The sequence below is a fragment of the Giraffa tippelskirchi genome, chromosome 7 (assembly GCF_054371585.1).
Source record: "Giraffa tippelskirchi isolate mGirTip1 chromosome 7, T2T-mGirTip1v1.2.pri, whole genome shotgun sequence".
Lineage (NCBI taxonomy): Eukaryota > Metazoa > Chordata > Mammalia > Artiodactyla > Giraffidae > Giraffa > Giraffa tippelskirchi.
Genome location: NC_137281.1, coordinates 81,492,307 through 81,507,085, shown reverse-complemented (window position 1 = coordinate 81,507,085; position 14,779 = coordinate 81,492,307). Strand labels below are relative to the sequence as shown.

Genomic DNA, 14,779 nt, shown 5'->3' with positions numbered 1-14,779 from the left:
CTGGCAAGGATGAAGAAAGGGAAACTGGATCTCTCATATACTGCCAGTGGAAGCACAGAATGGTACGCACACTCAGGAAAACAGTTTGGTGTTTCTTCAAAAAACTAAACAAATACTTAGGACTCAGAAAACTCACTACTGGGTATGTATTCAGAAAACAAGAGGAAACTTACGTCCATACAACCTATATATATGAAAAAGAAACAAAGAAAAAAAAAACTGCACATCAGTGCTTATACCATTATTTGTAATAGACAAAAATTGAAGAACACCAAAACATCCTTCAACAGGTAAAAAGGTAGAGAAACTGTGACACATGCAAAGGAATGGAATGCAAATTTCCAACACAAATCATAAATAAAGTCAAAATATATCACAATAGAAAAAACGGTTTGTGAATTATATCACAAAGTGCTAAATTCCTTAATTTTTACAGATCAGAGAAAACCAATTATTTTTTAAGTCCTTGACTTTAAAGACTAAACTTTTAATATGTTGACTGCTTGACAATTTTTCTTTGGTTCTGTATTTTCTCATTTCTCAGATTAAGCTTATTCTTTGAACTAAAATGTTACTTTTAAGATTTTTTTTTAACGTGACCATTTTTTAAGGTCTTTATTGAATTTGTTACAATACTGCCTCTGTCTTATGTTTTGGTTGTTTGGCTGCAAAGCATCTGGGATCTGAGCTCCCTGACAAGGGATCGAACCTGCACCCCCCGCATTGAAAGGCGAAGACGTAACCACTAGACCACCAGGAAAGACCGAAAAATGCCACCAAGTCCCGTAAACCGATTGTTAAATGAGCAAAGTTCACAGAACAGTTCAAAGAAAAAGAAATATAATCATCTCAAACAAACTTAATCTTCACTCTTAAGAGATGCAAGTAAAAACTTCAATGTGTTACAGATACTCACCTAATCTGAAATGTTCAAAAAGTTTAGTAACAGAGTATTGCTGAGGCATAGGGAAAAAAAATATTTTCTACATAGCCACTAGCATTATGAATTGGCACAAACCTTTTCTGGAGGGAAATCTGGCAACATTTATCAAAATTTTAAACACACATTCTACTTCTAGGAATTTATCTTATAAAAATATTGGATATATTTGGACATGTGCATAGGGATATATATCCCAGAACAATCTGTGTAATACAGCTTTTAATAGCAGGAAACTAAATGTCAATCAACAGAAGAATATTTAATAAAACACAGTCTAATCAACTGCATACTAAGCAGATGCTAAAAAAAGAATAAGGCAAATATGAGGACAAAAACTTTCTGGAAAGACATAAAAGGAACTGAAAGGAACACCTGTGGTTGAAATAAAATTAGGAGAGAGACTTCCTTTTCACTATAAACTCTTTTGTAACTTTCAACTTTTATATTAAGTAAAAATGCATTAAAAATGTATTTTGAGTAAAAATTAAATATAATAAATAGACCGAGCGACTAACAGTTTCATTTTGACAGAGCAGAAATAGACTCACAGACACAGAAAATGAAATTATGGTTGCCAGGGTTGGGGCAGGGGGTTTAAATGAACAGTTTGGGAATAAAATACACACACTTCTATAAATAAAATATATAACCAACAAGGACCCACTGTATACCATAGGGAACTATACTCAATATTTTGGAATAAACTACAATTAAAAAGAATATATATATATTTATATATAAAGCTATATCACTTTACTATATACTTGAAACTATTATAAATATTTTAATAAAAATTTTTAAAAATAAAATTGCAATTTGTATTATTTAATGGACACTAGTGTATGGTGATACTACTGTATACAACAACAAATGTAACTAAAATGCATAAGAAACAAATTAGTCAAATTTGCCAAAGTTTAAAATAAATAAATATTCTCTACATCTTTTAGAAAAGAGAAGAAAAGAAACCAGTGCTGCCAAATTAGGAAGATAAGTTTCTAGGGAAGAAACCCACCTACAGAAAAAATTAGTGCTTTTGATTTCCTAAATTTCAAGTACAGAAGAGCACAGCTTGTGTTGAATTGTTAGAAGGCAAATTTTCTAAAAGCAGAGTAAATCATAAACCTTTGAATGCCCTTTTCAATACTTGTCAGAGACTGCGTCCTTGAATTTGCATCACCTGATCTTCAGGCACTGGCTATTAGGCATGTCAAGGAAGGCAAATTCAATTATAAAAAAAGAGAGGAGAAGGAAACTGTGAAATCTAATCCAATGCCAGAAGAGCCCTTGGCAGAAAACACTGGTAACCAATGTTATTAAGATGTAGCAGAAACCCTACCCGCACTGCACAAAACAAGATGGATCATTTTAACTATTTAGGAATGCTGACACCATCTGCTGTCTTGTTTCCCAAGGCAAAAAATCAAGCGTGTGTGTGCGCGCGCACGTGTGTGTATAATCGGATGAATAAATATATATTAATTCAAATAATTTCTATAAATTATTCACACATCTTCCCAAGTCTAAAATAACTGTAATTTTCTTTATGCAAATGTTCTACTTTAAAAAGGAAACAGATTGACCTAGCTTTCTAAAATACTGAGACTATGAACCCTATACACTTAAGACTGTTGAACTTTCCTAGGAGTATCAATACACTGTTCCACATTAAAGTAGAACTACTCGTAACAGAACTCAGGAAAATCAAATACACATTGAGAAGAGATGTGGTATTTCAGACCTGTGGTGTTTAATGAAAAAGACTGTTTGACAAACATTAAAACCTATATAGAAGCCACTTTCCAAGACTTACAAAAAGAGTGAGGGAGGAATAAATTGGGAGACTGGGATTGACATATACACACTACTATATATAAAACAGATAATAAGAACCTACTGTATAGTACAGGGAACTCTACTCAATTCTCTGTAATGACCTATATAAAAAAAGAATCTAAAAACAGAGTGGATATATGTATATGTATAACCGGTTCACTTTGTTGTATAGCAGAAACTAACACAATATTGTAAATCAACTACACTTCAATAAAAATTAACTTTAAAGAGAAAGAAAAAAGTGACTTGCTTCATGACAAACTGAAGAATGACATCCATATGATCAATTAAAATGTGTCTCAGTTTCAGATTCTTTGCAAAAAACATTAGAAACGACTTTATTTATTGTATTTAAATAAAGTGGAGAGCTAATAAGTGTTTACTGTGGTTACCACATAAGAGATTCTTTTGAGAGTACACAGATGAATACATCAGAGTTGATTTTGAGGAATAAATACCAAAATTTTATTAAGAGCATGCAAGAAAGTGAAATTTATTTGGACGGGAAAAAACAGACAGTTATATAAGGGGGACATCATGGAAAGTTTAATGGAAAAGGCTTTTCAAAGCATCTGAAATAGGCCTCATAGAACAAATATGATTTTAATACTGACAGACAAAAATACACAGTAAATTAAGCATTTTACTTTATAACCATCTTTACCTCATCTCCCAATTCTTCCAGTTACTATGGACAACGAAAAGAGTTCTCTTTACTATGTGTTCCAAAATGAAGAAAGACCTTAAAATTACTTACTGTTAAAGAAATAAAATGATTATAAAAATGGATAAAAATTATCTAATAAAGTAGGGGAATGCCAAAACTATTGTTTTTAGTTAGAAACATGAAGCATGCATACAATACAAACATTCAGCTTACACTGGAACCTCTTAAACTGTTTAAATTTAGTGCTTACAGATAAAATGGAAGGGGAAAAAATGAAAAATTAACTTTATCCATCACATTCTAGACTCAAATGATCATGATGAATTTGCTAAGTACAGGTCAAAACTAAATTCTTAAGAGTTTGTTATGATTTTAAATGTATGTATGTTGAGAAGGAAAGAGAATGCTGCAAGGCCTTTAGTTTTTCAGAAAATAGTTTTCTAGATTCAAAACAAACGACCTACTAACAAAAGTCATCCTTTAGAAAACTGAATCCTACAATGAAGTAGTCACTTCAATTAATGAAGTACAGAGAAAGTCTTTTAACAATATTAAAAATCTTACAAATTCTTTTTTTCAATCATTTTCATTACTTAGGAGGGCTTTAAAATATGTTCATTCTAAACTCTTGCAGATTAGTCAGAATCTTTTTTCAATCTTATCAGAGTCTCTGAGTATTTCCATCCCACAAATACTTACTGGATCAATAAACTTCCACAAATCACTTTCTGGCAAGCTTTCTATGTACAACCAAATTGTTTTATTTTATTTCTATGATAACAGCGAGAAACTAGAAATCTATTTACATCCCACTAAGCAATTCTATACCACCTATCATTTTGTGTGTATATCAAAAATAATGGATTTATTCACGAAGACGGGCTTCCCTGGTGGCTCAGACGGTAAAGAATATGCCTGCAATGCAAGAGAGCCGGGTTCAATCTCTGGGTCAGGAAGACCCCCTGGGAGAAGGGAATGGCAACCCATTTCAGTATTCTTGCCTGGAGAATCCCATGGACAGAGGATCCTGGAGGGCTACAGTCCATGGGGTTGCAAAGAGTCAGACACGACTGAGCAACTAACACACACATTCATGAAGTCTGGTGTTCTATGAACACGAAGTCACCACAAACAATGAGTTAGTGAATACTGAACCATTGCTCCTAGGAGAAACACAGGGTTAAGTTCCTATAAGCCTCTGATCACAACATTTTCAACAACTGATAAATATCTAACCTTGTTTTCTGTGTTTCTATTTAAAGACATGTTATTTGACATACTGATAATTCATTAACACTAAGTTCACTGCCAACAGCACTGTAATTCATGCCTGAGCAAAACTGATCTAATATGCCTATTTTCTCCATAATGTACAGCACAGCCTTTTTGCATTTCAGAACATTATAGGCAAAACTTCAGCACTATGTTTGGGGGCCATTTTAAACAATGTGATCACCAACAAAAAGCACCGAAATGGAAAAAATGTGGCATTAAGTAGAGTGCAAAGAGGACATTTGTTGATGAGAGCAGAAAACAAGCAGGCAAGAACCACCTAGTCAACCACAGGTTGAATGCTCGCATCAGCCAACTCAAGTTTTTTGTACCTCTGTCCATGTCTCTAAATGGCTACGCAACTGTTGTGAGAAGTGATTTTGAATTTACAAGTAAATTTGAGATCACTCACCAGAATGTGCAAACAATGAGGCTCAACAACACAAAGAAAGTTCAATTAAATAAACCTTATGGGAAATATTTTAGCACTTCAGTCAATTTTGTAAATGCAAGGGTTTACTTATTGGATTTCAAGAATGGGTAAAACTTTATGACACTGTTAAACTGCTACATGAAAACACTCAATTAAAGCATTCTATAACTTTTCAGATGAAGAGTAAAGAGAGAAATATTATTTAAAATTCACTGACTACTCTTTAAAGAGTCATTAAGAAGAAAATACTATATAGAAAGATAGCAAAAGCTATCTGTAGCTTTAACATAATTTCTTATGAACTATCTTCTTCTAATATCTTTTTAGGGGAAGAGCAGATGTTTATCCGTTATTTTTACACACTAAAAAGTTCATAAGGATAAAGTATCCTGAAGTAATAAGACAAGATATTAAGCTACAAAGGCATAAAAAAGTAGTGTAGACAATTAGAAGTGAGCATATAACATACACACTTAAGCAAAGTTCCTCAGCTAAATATCAACAATTTAAATGCTCAATTTTATTTATTTAAAATATTATTCAATATAACCATAATGTATATCCAGTTTGCATTTCTACTTTTCATAACAAAATTTAATAGACATGTATGTAAACATCATTCATTCACTCTGGTACCTGAAATTCATATTAGTGAAACTGAAAACAACAATATATGCTAATTATTAAGCATGTTTTTAGCAGAGAAAAACTAGAAAATGTCTTTTAATAGAGGACTTATTTAGAACACAGAATTAACAGTCTTTAATAAGAAATGAGCTACTATATATACACATGCTCACACATGTACACATATACATTATATACACATGTGCATGTATGTATGTGTGATGTGAAAGTCGCTCAGTTGTGTCTGACTCTTTGCGATCCCATGGACTATGCAGTCCATGGAATTCTCCAGGCCAGAATACTGGAGTGGGTAGCTTTTCCCTTCTCCAGGGGATCTTCCCAACCCAGGGATTGAACCCAGGTCTCCCACATTGCAAGCGAATTCTTTACCAGCTGAGCCACAAGGGAAGCCCTTATGTATATATGGCCTCCAACAAAAATGGGAAGCCGAACAAGGAGAAATGTCTATAATATATTAGTAAGACAAAGGGAGGAAGAAGCAAGTCACAGAGTACTACGTGCAATATGATTCCTTCTTAAACATGAAAAACCTAACGTGCTATATGCATACACACTAAACTGCTAATGAGGAAGGGAATTTGGCACTTTCACTTTTTATAATGAGCATGTATATGTTTTAGAAGTTTACAGCAGGTTCTCAACAAGTGTTTCCTTATTAATGGCTATTTTACAAATGTGATAAAATTCATGTTGTTTGAAAATGACTCCTGTAATCTTAATTTATTCATGTATTCTGCTAAATATAATTTAAAACAAACATTTCCTAGTTCAAGAATTTCTGTAAATGTTCTCAAAATTCAACACTCACCAATCCCCCAAACTGAAATGTTTACTGATTTGTAACAGGGATTAACAAATTTTTTCTGTAAAAGCCAGATAGTAAATTTAAGGTTTTGCAGACATACATGGTCTCTGGTGCATATTCTTCTTCGTCTTTGTTTTTACTTTACAATCCTTTAGGAATACCAAAATAAAAAAAGTTCTTAGCTCAGATCCACCAAAACAGGCTGCAGGCAGGATTTGCCTTTCCAGCCACAGTTTGCCAGTCACTGATTTTTAACAACAAACCAGTATCTGGACGTCTGATATTTTAAATGTATTACACCGAACGTATCAGAGATCCCAACAGGGTCAGTTTCCTTCTACCTTAAATAAAGTAAGGGCGCATAGAGCAATTAAAAATTCCAGTTGATTAATACATCGAATTCTATTAATATATTAGACACTGATCAAACAATGGGAAAACATAGTACATGAAATTTCAAGTGTTTATTAGTATTGTATAACCATGATCATGTGTGTACCTGCAAGACACATATATTCACTTGAAAAAGTCAACTGAAATTGAAATACTACACATCAGAGCTCATATCTCCTTTTATAGTAATTTAAACCATTTACTCATTTAAATAATCAAAAATATCAATAGTAACTTTAGATGTCATCAACCCTTAAAAATTAAAAACAATTCAGAGACTGACAGTAATTACTGGGTTTTGATTTTGTAAAGGTTACTATAAAATATTAATCAACAATCTAAAATATTATACTTTTTAAAACATTTATATTTTTGGAAAATTTTTAACATTCACTGTGTTAGCAACCATCACTGAAGACTTGAATATACTTTTTTCCTGTCTAAAAGACAGCTTATATATATTTGATTTTGTCTAAAACTGAAAGATCCTTATTACCATCTGGATGCTACTACCAAATATAAAATTCATTATGAATAATAATCTGGGTCACATTCAAACTCAAATGTGAAAATGTATCCTCCAATAGTAACCAAATAACCATTAGAGAATAATCTTACCTAGACTGGTGGGTTTTATCAGTTCATCCAGTAAATCATAAAATGGTAATTTTTGAAGTTTTATATCCGGATGGACTGGGTGAAGAGCTGATGTAAGATGTGGGAGTTCCAGTTCATGTTTAGGTCCCAGAAGAGAAACAGGGAGTAACGGTGATGATGCAGGGTGACCATCATAAGTGAGTTGTGGAATGGTAGATGGAGACAAAGTTGCTGGCATAGGACTTGAATGTACGTTGGGGATGGACAAGTCCGCAGGCGTCATGATTTTCTGGGGGAACCTCCGCCTATAGAGTTCTTTAATTTTCATTTGTACAGCAGGACTGCAGCCAGCCTTTAGCAAATGCAGGGCTTTTGTGAGAAGTTCGTGTTTGCGTCCGTGCTTGTTTCTCCCGGCGTAGCCCAACAGTACTTGGAGTTCAGAAACTCTAAGGCTCATAACCATTTGCTTAGAGACAAAACAAAATGTGAAACATTAGTATTCCAATAACATAATTTACAACATTAAATGATACTTTATTATAACATTTTATCCTTATGTTTTGTTTACAAAGGCCAGTTCCATTACAGTCAATTCTAGTTATTTCAAACTTAAAATCTAACCATTTAAAATAAGTAACCAAAGAAATTTAAAATTAATGTTCATAAATTCACTAACTTCTACCTAGGGTTATGAAAGATGTAAAATAAAGCAGACATGAGGTAGAACCACATCTCACCTCATTTTATTGTTATAATGAAAACGTCAGGTCTTTACCAAGCACTTACTAAGTCTCCGAGAGAGTACTGAGTGCTGTGTGGATGGTAAAAGATAACGAGCCCTCAAGAAAATTTGTTTTCTTGGGGAAAAATTATATACATATATGTGAAACACTTACACAGTCCATCTCAAGCACCAGATGTAGGCACGATACAAATATTGTAACATTATAGACAATATTGTATTCTATACTAATTTGGGGATTTATAGGGCTTAAACTATACCTTTTTTGACCCATTATATACCAGATACATATGATACTTTCATAAGGATTGTCCTTAAATCTTTATACCACCACAAGGTGTTACCCTTCCTGCTTTACATGTGAAGAAACCAGTTAAGAAAGGTTAAATAGTTTACCTAAGGCCACTTAGCTACTATAATAAATATCAACCAGGATTCAAACCCAGATACGTGTAATTTTAATTCCCATGATCTTTCATTAAACCATCAGGAAAAGGATGAAACTGGAAACATACTATTGACTCTATTGGCAAAGCTAGGCTAAAGCGTCCAGAAACTGGGAATTCACCATCAGTCCAGGGATTAGGACTCTGTGCTTTCACTGCTGAGGGCCTGAGTTCAATCCCTTATGTGGAAACTAAGATCCCACAAGTGCAGCAAAAAAGTCCAGGAATTCAATCCACATGTTAAAATGCGTAAGCCTGTAGTAAAGAAATCTAATTTTGTTTAACTCTCTGTCCCCAAATTTCTTTCTCCTTTTCCCCCAACTTTTCATACTAAGAGACCACCAACAGGAAATATCAATGTATACCAATTCTCTCATTTTAAAGTTGAGGAAAATGAAACCCAAAGAGAAATATGACCCAAGATCGTAACAGCTATTAACAGCAGAATCCTGGCTTTACCACCACTGAAAGACGGTGTCAGGATGAAAGACACATGTAAGCCTACCATTTGCTCTCGATTTTCCCAACTCTTTTATACACTCGTGCATGTGTGCTCGGTTGCATCCGACTCTGCAACCCCATGGGCTGTAGCCCACCAGGCTCCTAGGTCCATGGGATTATCCAGGTAAGAATACTGGAGTGGATTGCCATTCCCTCCTCTAGGAGATCTTTTCAACCGAGGGATCGAACCCCTGTCTGTCTCCTGCATTCTCAGGCGGATTCCTTACCACTGAGCCATCAGGGAGGCCTCATCCCAAATACCAGTAACACAAAAGCTAAACTGGCTTCCCTAATTTATGATCACTCCCTGAGATGACATCCATTTCAAGCCAATCATCTAGAAGTTACCTACATATTACAAAACAATTAAGAAAAACAAGTGTATAAAGAGCTTTATATGCAATACAGGTGGTTAATCAAAAAACTATGAGCCCTTCCCCTACCTTCTCTGGCCAGGTTTCCTCAAAGCTCAGCTTTTGTCATCCTTGCCCTTTAGGCCTGGCAGAACTAAATGATTCTCTTTTCAATACTCTCACTGGTCACTTTTCATATCTTTATTTTGGCACTTATTTTGCTGTACTACAATTTTATTTTTATACAAACAATTCCATGATCACACTGAGGGCCTCTATGGTACAAGGTCATGTTACCTTCAGCTTCTAACACTAAGGCCCAACAATAATGCCTTGACAATGAATGATGAACAGAATTAGAAAGTCATACCAGAAGAAAGGGTGGGGATGGATTCTACAGGGATAAGTTATACATACAACTAAAATATAACTCCAAACGAACTCCCAAGCTCTTACGTTCATACAAAGATATAATGTAGACCTTAAAAACAAATTTTACCCCAAATCCTATAAATATACCTTTCTTTAGATTGCTATCAGAGGTTAAATAATTACTATAATATCAATTTCTCCCTACTATTCAACCTGTCCTAAGAGTATAGAATAGTTTTAGATATTTTTATTACTTATTTTAAAAGGAACAAAGATTTCAACAGAAAAGCACCATATTAGTAAGTAAGCTTTGCTCTTAGAGAATAACATGAATTATGCTTCAAAAATTATAGGTTAAAAATAAATTTAAGTTGACATTGGTCAAATATATTTCATTTTACAGAGAAAACACTATAAAGTTTTCAAAACAGAATGTCTTTCTATTTCAATTCAATTCCATTCTCCTAAGTCAAACACAAACAAAAATCAACATTCAGGGGTTACCATAAACTTCTCACAACTTCTGTCCTAACTCTATGGGTGTAAGGATTTAAATGCAGCACAGATGGATTATTGCTGTATTTCTACGGAAGAGTACATTGACAACTCACATAAAATTAAATCTTCTGACTGATCATCAAAAGAAAAAACTTAATAGGTATAATTTTTGTTTTTGTTATCACAGGATGCATAATTAATCATAATTATTGTCCTCATTTTACACATGGAAAAACTGCTTAGGAAGATTAAGAAACTTGTTGAATGTTACACAACTACTTCTACTCCAAACGTACTTTTATACTATGTTATTGTCTTTTAGAGAAAACAAACCACATGCCTTTCAGTTAGGAAAATTTTTTAAAAGATCAATTTATTTAATATTCAATCTCAACTTCAAGCTTCAACATTTTAGCCTTAAAAAAACTGGTGGTTAAGATAAAAGAAAACATCTGGATTCAAATTAACCACTGCACCTTATAATTAGATATAGTGAAAGACGAGTCTCTATCTATTGCTATCACTGGAGCAGCTTCTGCATAATCTCAAGCACTGTAATAAGCATGCAGTATTTAAAAAACTAAGTAAAAGAGGGTGGGAAACACAAATATCTGAAGTTATCTATTACTCAAACTAAAAACTTCAGGGAAGCATGGAGCAGTCAACTCACAGTGTAAAGTGTTGACAACAGAAGAAAACTAAACACATCTGAAATGTTGAAATGCAATGTATTTTAATCTTTCATGTGTTTTAAATCTCCACTTGTTAGCACTATAACAAAATGAATATTTATAACTAAAGATAACATCAACCACTGCTACTACTAGAAATCACTGCCTTCTTGGATAGCACTGTGCTGACTCTACATGCCCAAATGATAGCTTTCAGAATCCTAAGGAATTTAGAATGTCTGAGAAATGTATATTTTCTGTATAGAAAGCATTCTGTGAGAGACATCTTTCTGAAATGAATCTTTTTAATCAGATAGAAATGCATACAGTTTTAAAAGTCAAAATTTTAGAAGGAAAACATGTCCCTTGCCCTGCCCCCATTTTTCACATCCTTAAGGCAACCATTTTCAAGTCTTCTCAGCTGTTTCTTCTGGCATCCCCCCCCATTTCTACTATATAGTAGGTCTTTTAGAGTTATTTAAAATAACAAATATTTAAATTTAAAAATTGATTCCTATTAAAAGATAACAATTTAGATCTGTTACATCTCCTCTACCTCCATCTTTCTTTTTTAAAATATTCATTTATTTGGCTCTTCTGGGTCTTAATTGCAGCATGTAAGATCTTTTTTGCTTTAACTTGCAGCAAGCAAGATCTTTAGTTGCAGAATACAAACTCTTAGTTGTGGCATGTGGGATCTAGCTCCCTGACCAGGAATGGACTTTGAGCCCCCTGCACTGGGAGCGCAGAGTCTTAACCTCTGGACCACCAGGAAGTCCCTACCTCCACCTTTACATCGTCCTTTTTGGTTGAATCAATTGTTGGTGTTTACATTATTACTATGGCTGTAAATAATATTCACAGATGAGCCAAAAGTACATCATGATTACTGTTTATTTTTTGTATGCCCTTACTTCTAGTTAATAACTGTACCATTTTTGTATTTGCTTAGTTTTCTATGAAGTAATAGTTAATTCATCTGCAAACTGCTAAAGTGCAACTTTCCTCTCAATGTATTCAACTCTATTAGGTAAATCTCTGTTTTAATTTTCTTCTTCAAAATATACTTCCTAAAACCCTCCATTAGGTTCCAATTTGAACCGCTTGCCCTCTTCGCCTGGCACAAAACTGTGGTGACGGCATTTCCCTCTAACCTATCCTGGGAATCCCCTTGTCACTCGTCATGTTGGACCTCGTTTTCTTGATCTCACTTCTTCCTTTCTGGATTTTCTCTTTTTAGTGGGGTATTTCCTCCAGCAGCTTCCTGAGAAGAAGGCATGGGAAGTACACTTTTTAAAAATTCCTTGTATTGTCTAAAAATATCTTCATTTACTCATACTTAATAAGTGAGTTTGGCTCAGTACAGAATTCCAGACAAGAAAGTATGTTCCGTCAGAATTTTGTTAAGGCTTTCCTCATCATCTTCTGGTAAGAAGCCTGGCATCTTTCTGATGGGCAATCTTTCACAGTCACCTCTATGTCCCTCACAAAAGTTTCTCATGGTTTTGTTTTTAATTGTATGAACTGACTGTGGCTAAATTTTTACATTTAGCGATGTATGTCCTTCAGTCCTGGGAAGATTTCTTACAGTAATCTTCCTTTGACTTCATTCTCTTTCTTTTATGCCTATTATTTAGATTATGGCCTTCCTAAACTAATTCTCTTTTGCTCTATTTTCTTTTTCCTCTTGCATTTACATCTCTTGTCTTTAGCTCTATTTTCTGGGAGATTTCCTGAACTTTATCTTCTAACTCTTCTTTTAAAATTTTAACTTCTATGAGTTCTTTTCTGTTTTCTGCACATTTCTTTTCCTTCTACATCTTGTTCTTATTTTACATGAATTTAGTATCTTCTTTTCTCTTGAGGATATCAATAAGTTGGGTGTTTGACGTTGTTTTCTTCAGCTGCTTGCATTCTCTCTATAATATGAGTTCTTTCTCACTATTTTCTCTGGTCTCTGCCTCTCAGGCTTGATGTTCTTCTTTAGCAAGAGGAAATCTTTGGCTGTACGTTTATATCTAATAGTATGTGCGTGCTCAGTCACTTCAGTCATGTCCACCTCTGTGCGACCCTATGGACTGTAGCCCACCAGGCTCCTCTGTAAATGGGATTCTCCAAGAAAAGAATACTGGAGTGAGTTGCCATGTCCTCCTCCAGGGGATCTTCCCAACCCAGGGATCAAACTCACAGTGTCTCCTCCGTCTTCTGCATCGCAGGCAGATTCTTTACCACTGAGCCACCCAGGAAGCCCTGTATCTAACAGTAAAACGACAAAGATGATCAGATGAACTGTGTGAGTGACGAGACCAGGGTACTTCACTCCAGGATGCTCAGGCAGGAAACCTGGCTATCATGAGGATTCCTTTTCTTCTTTTTATCTGATCAATTTTGGCAGAAAGGAATCCTTCAACCTCCTGGTGTGGCAGTATAAGGTTGGCTTCCAGTGTTCTCAGAACACAGTAGGGGAATGGGGAGGGAGAAAGAAGAGGTCCTTACCATCCAATAAGAACACATTTCAACTTAATCTCTTCTCAGATACTTTAAGATTTTACACACACAGACACACACACACACATACATAGACTGTGTGCGCCTGTATAAGAACACTATTTCGACCACAGAGGAAGGGACCATACGTTGAGAAAGATAAATAATCAAGCAATAGTAACAAATATTGTAGACAGAGTGCTTTTTGAGATTAAATAAAAAGTGCCAATGTTACTTTCTCATTAGCTATGACCCTATGTTATTAAAGGTCATAACTAAATTCTGAATAAGAACTAGGTACTTCCTTTTGAACCACCTAATTACCCTTGTTCATACATTCCCACTGCAGTATTTTAAAGGATTAGTTATGAAGCAGACCCTATATCATGAATCTTTATCTGGTATCAATTTGTAACCAATCATAAAGCAAAATGAATTCTAAAGGTAGACAAAAGAGGCATTTAACAATGTCCTAGTATTTCATTTATACTTTTGCTTTCTATCCACACACATACAAAAAAAAACCCAATTATTGGAAACACTGTGCATACATTAAAGATGGTACAGTACACCAAAAATATTTTATTCATTATTTTCAAAGTTGGATTCTTCATTCAGTGGAACTGACTTTGGGATCATTTCTAATCCTTTCCATTTGAAATAGTTAATAAATAGTTGTCAGATTAGCAATTTGTCAGCAATGTCCAGTTCAACCAGAAAACCTAGTTAGACAGTTTCTACTAAAGGAGCAAGTTAGGTTGGTTACATACTTCTCCATAATCTTGTTCCACCCAATTTCTCATTTTTTATTGATTTCTCAATATAAGATGACCGAAAAATGACCTGCAGTGCCTACTCCTCTAGCTGACTATCTTTCCTCTTCTAGTATCTTCCATCACATGGGTTGCATTTAGCTCTGACATAATGGCAAAACATGAAGACTCCATTCTCCTTCAAGCAAAGGACAAACCTAACATTCTGTTGAAATGGCATACCATGGCTTTGATTTTTGATAATTTAAACATCATTCCCATTTCTGTACTACCACATTTCATGAAACTGATAGATATGTCCTTTAAAAGCTCCTTCTAGATGATAACTTGAATACTAAAAAT

The 14,779-nt window shown here is 34.4% G+C and overlaps 1 protein-coding gene across 3 annotated transcripts in view; it reads right to left on the bottom strand.

Annotated features, from left to right (window-relative positions):
- The window catches only part of PIAS1 (protein inhibitor of activated STAT 1), a 123,000-nt gene that overhangs the window by 77,571 nt on the left and 30,650 nt on the right, over positions 1-14,779 (bottom strand). For all 3 annotated transcript variants that reach the window (XM_081511879.1, XM_081511876.1, XM_081511878.1), the window contains exon 2: positions 7,616-8,060. In XM_081511879.1, the coding sequence (XP_081368005.1) occupies positions 7,616-8,057 (442 nt within the window). In that variant the 5' untranslated portion in view covers positions 8,058-8,060. The remainder of the gene's footprint in view (positions 1-7,615; positions 8,061-14,779) is intronic.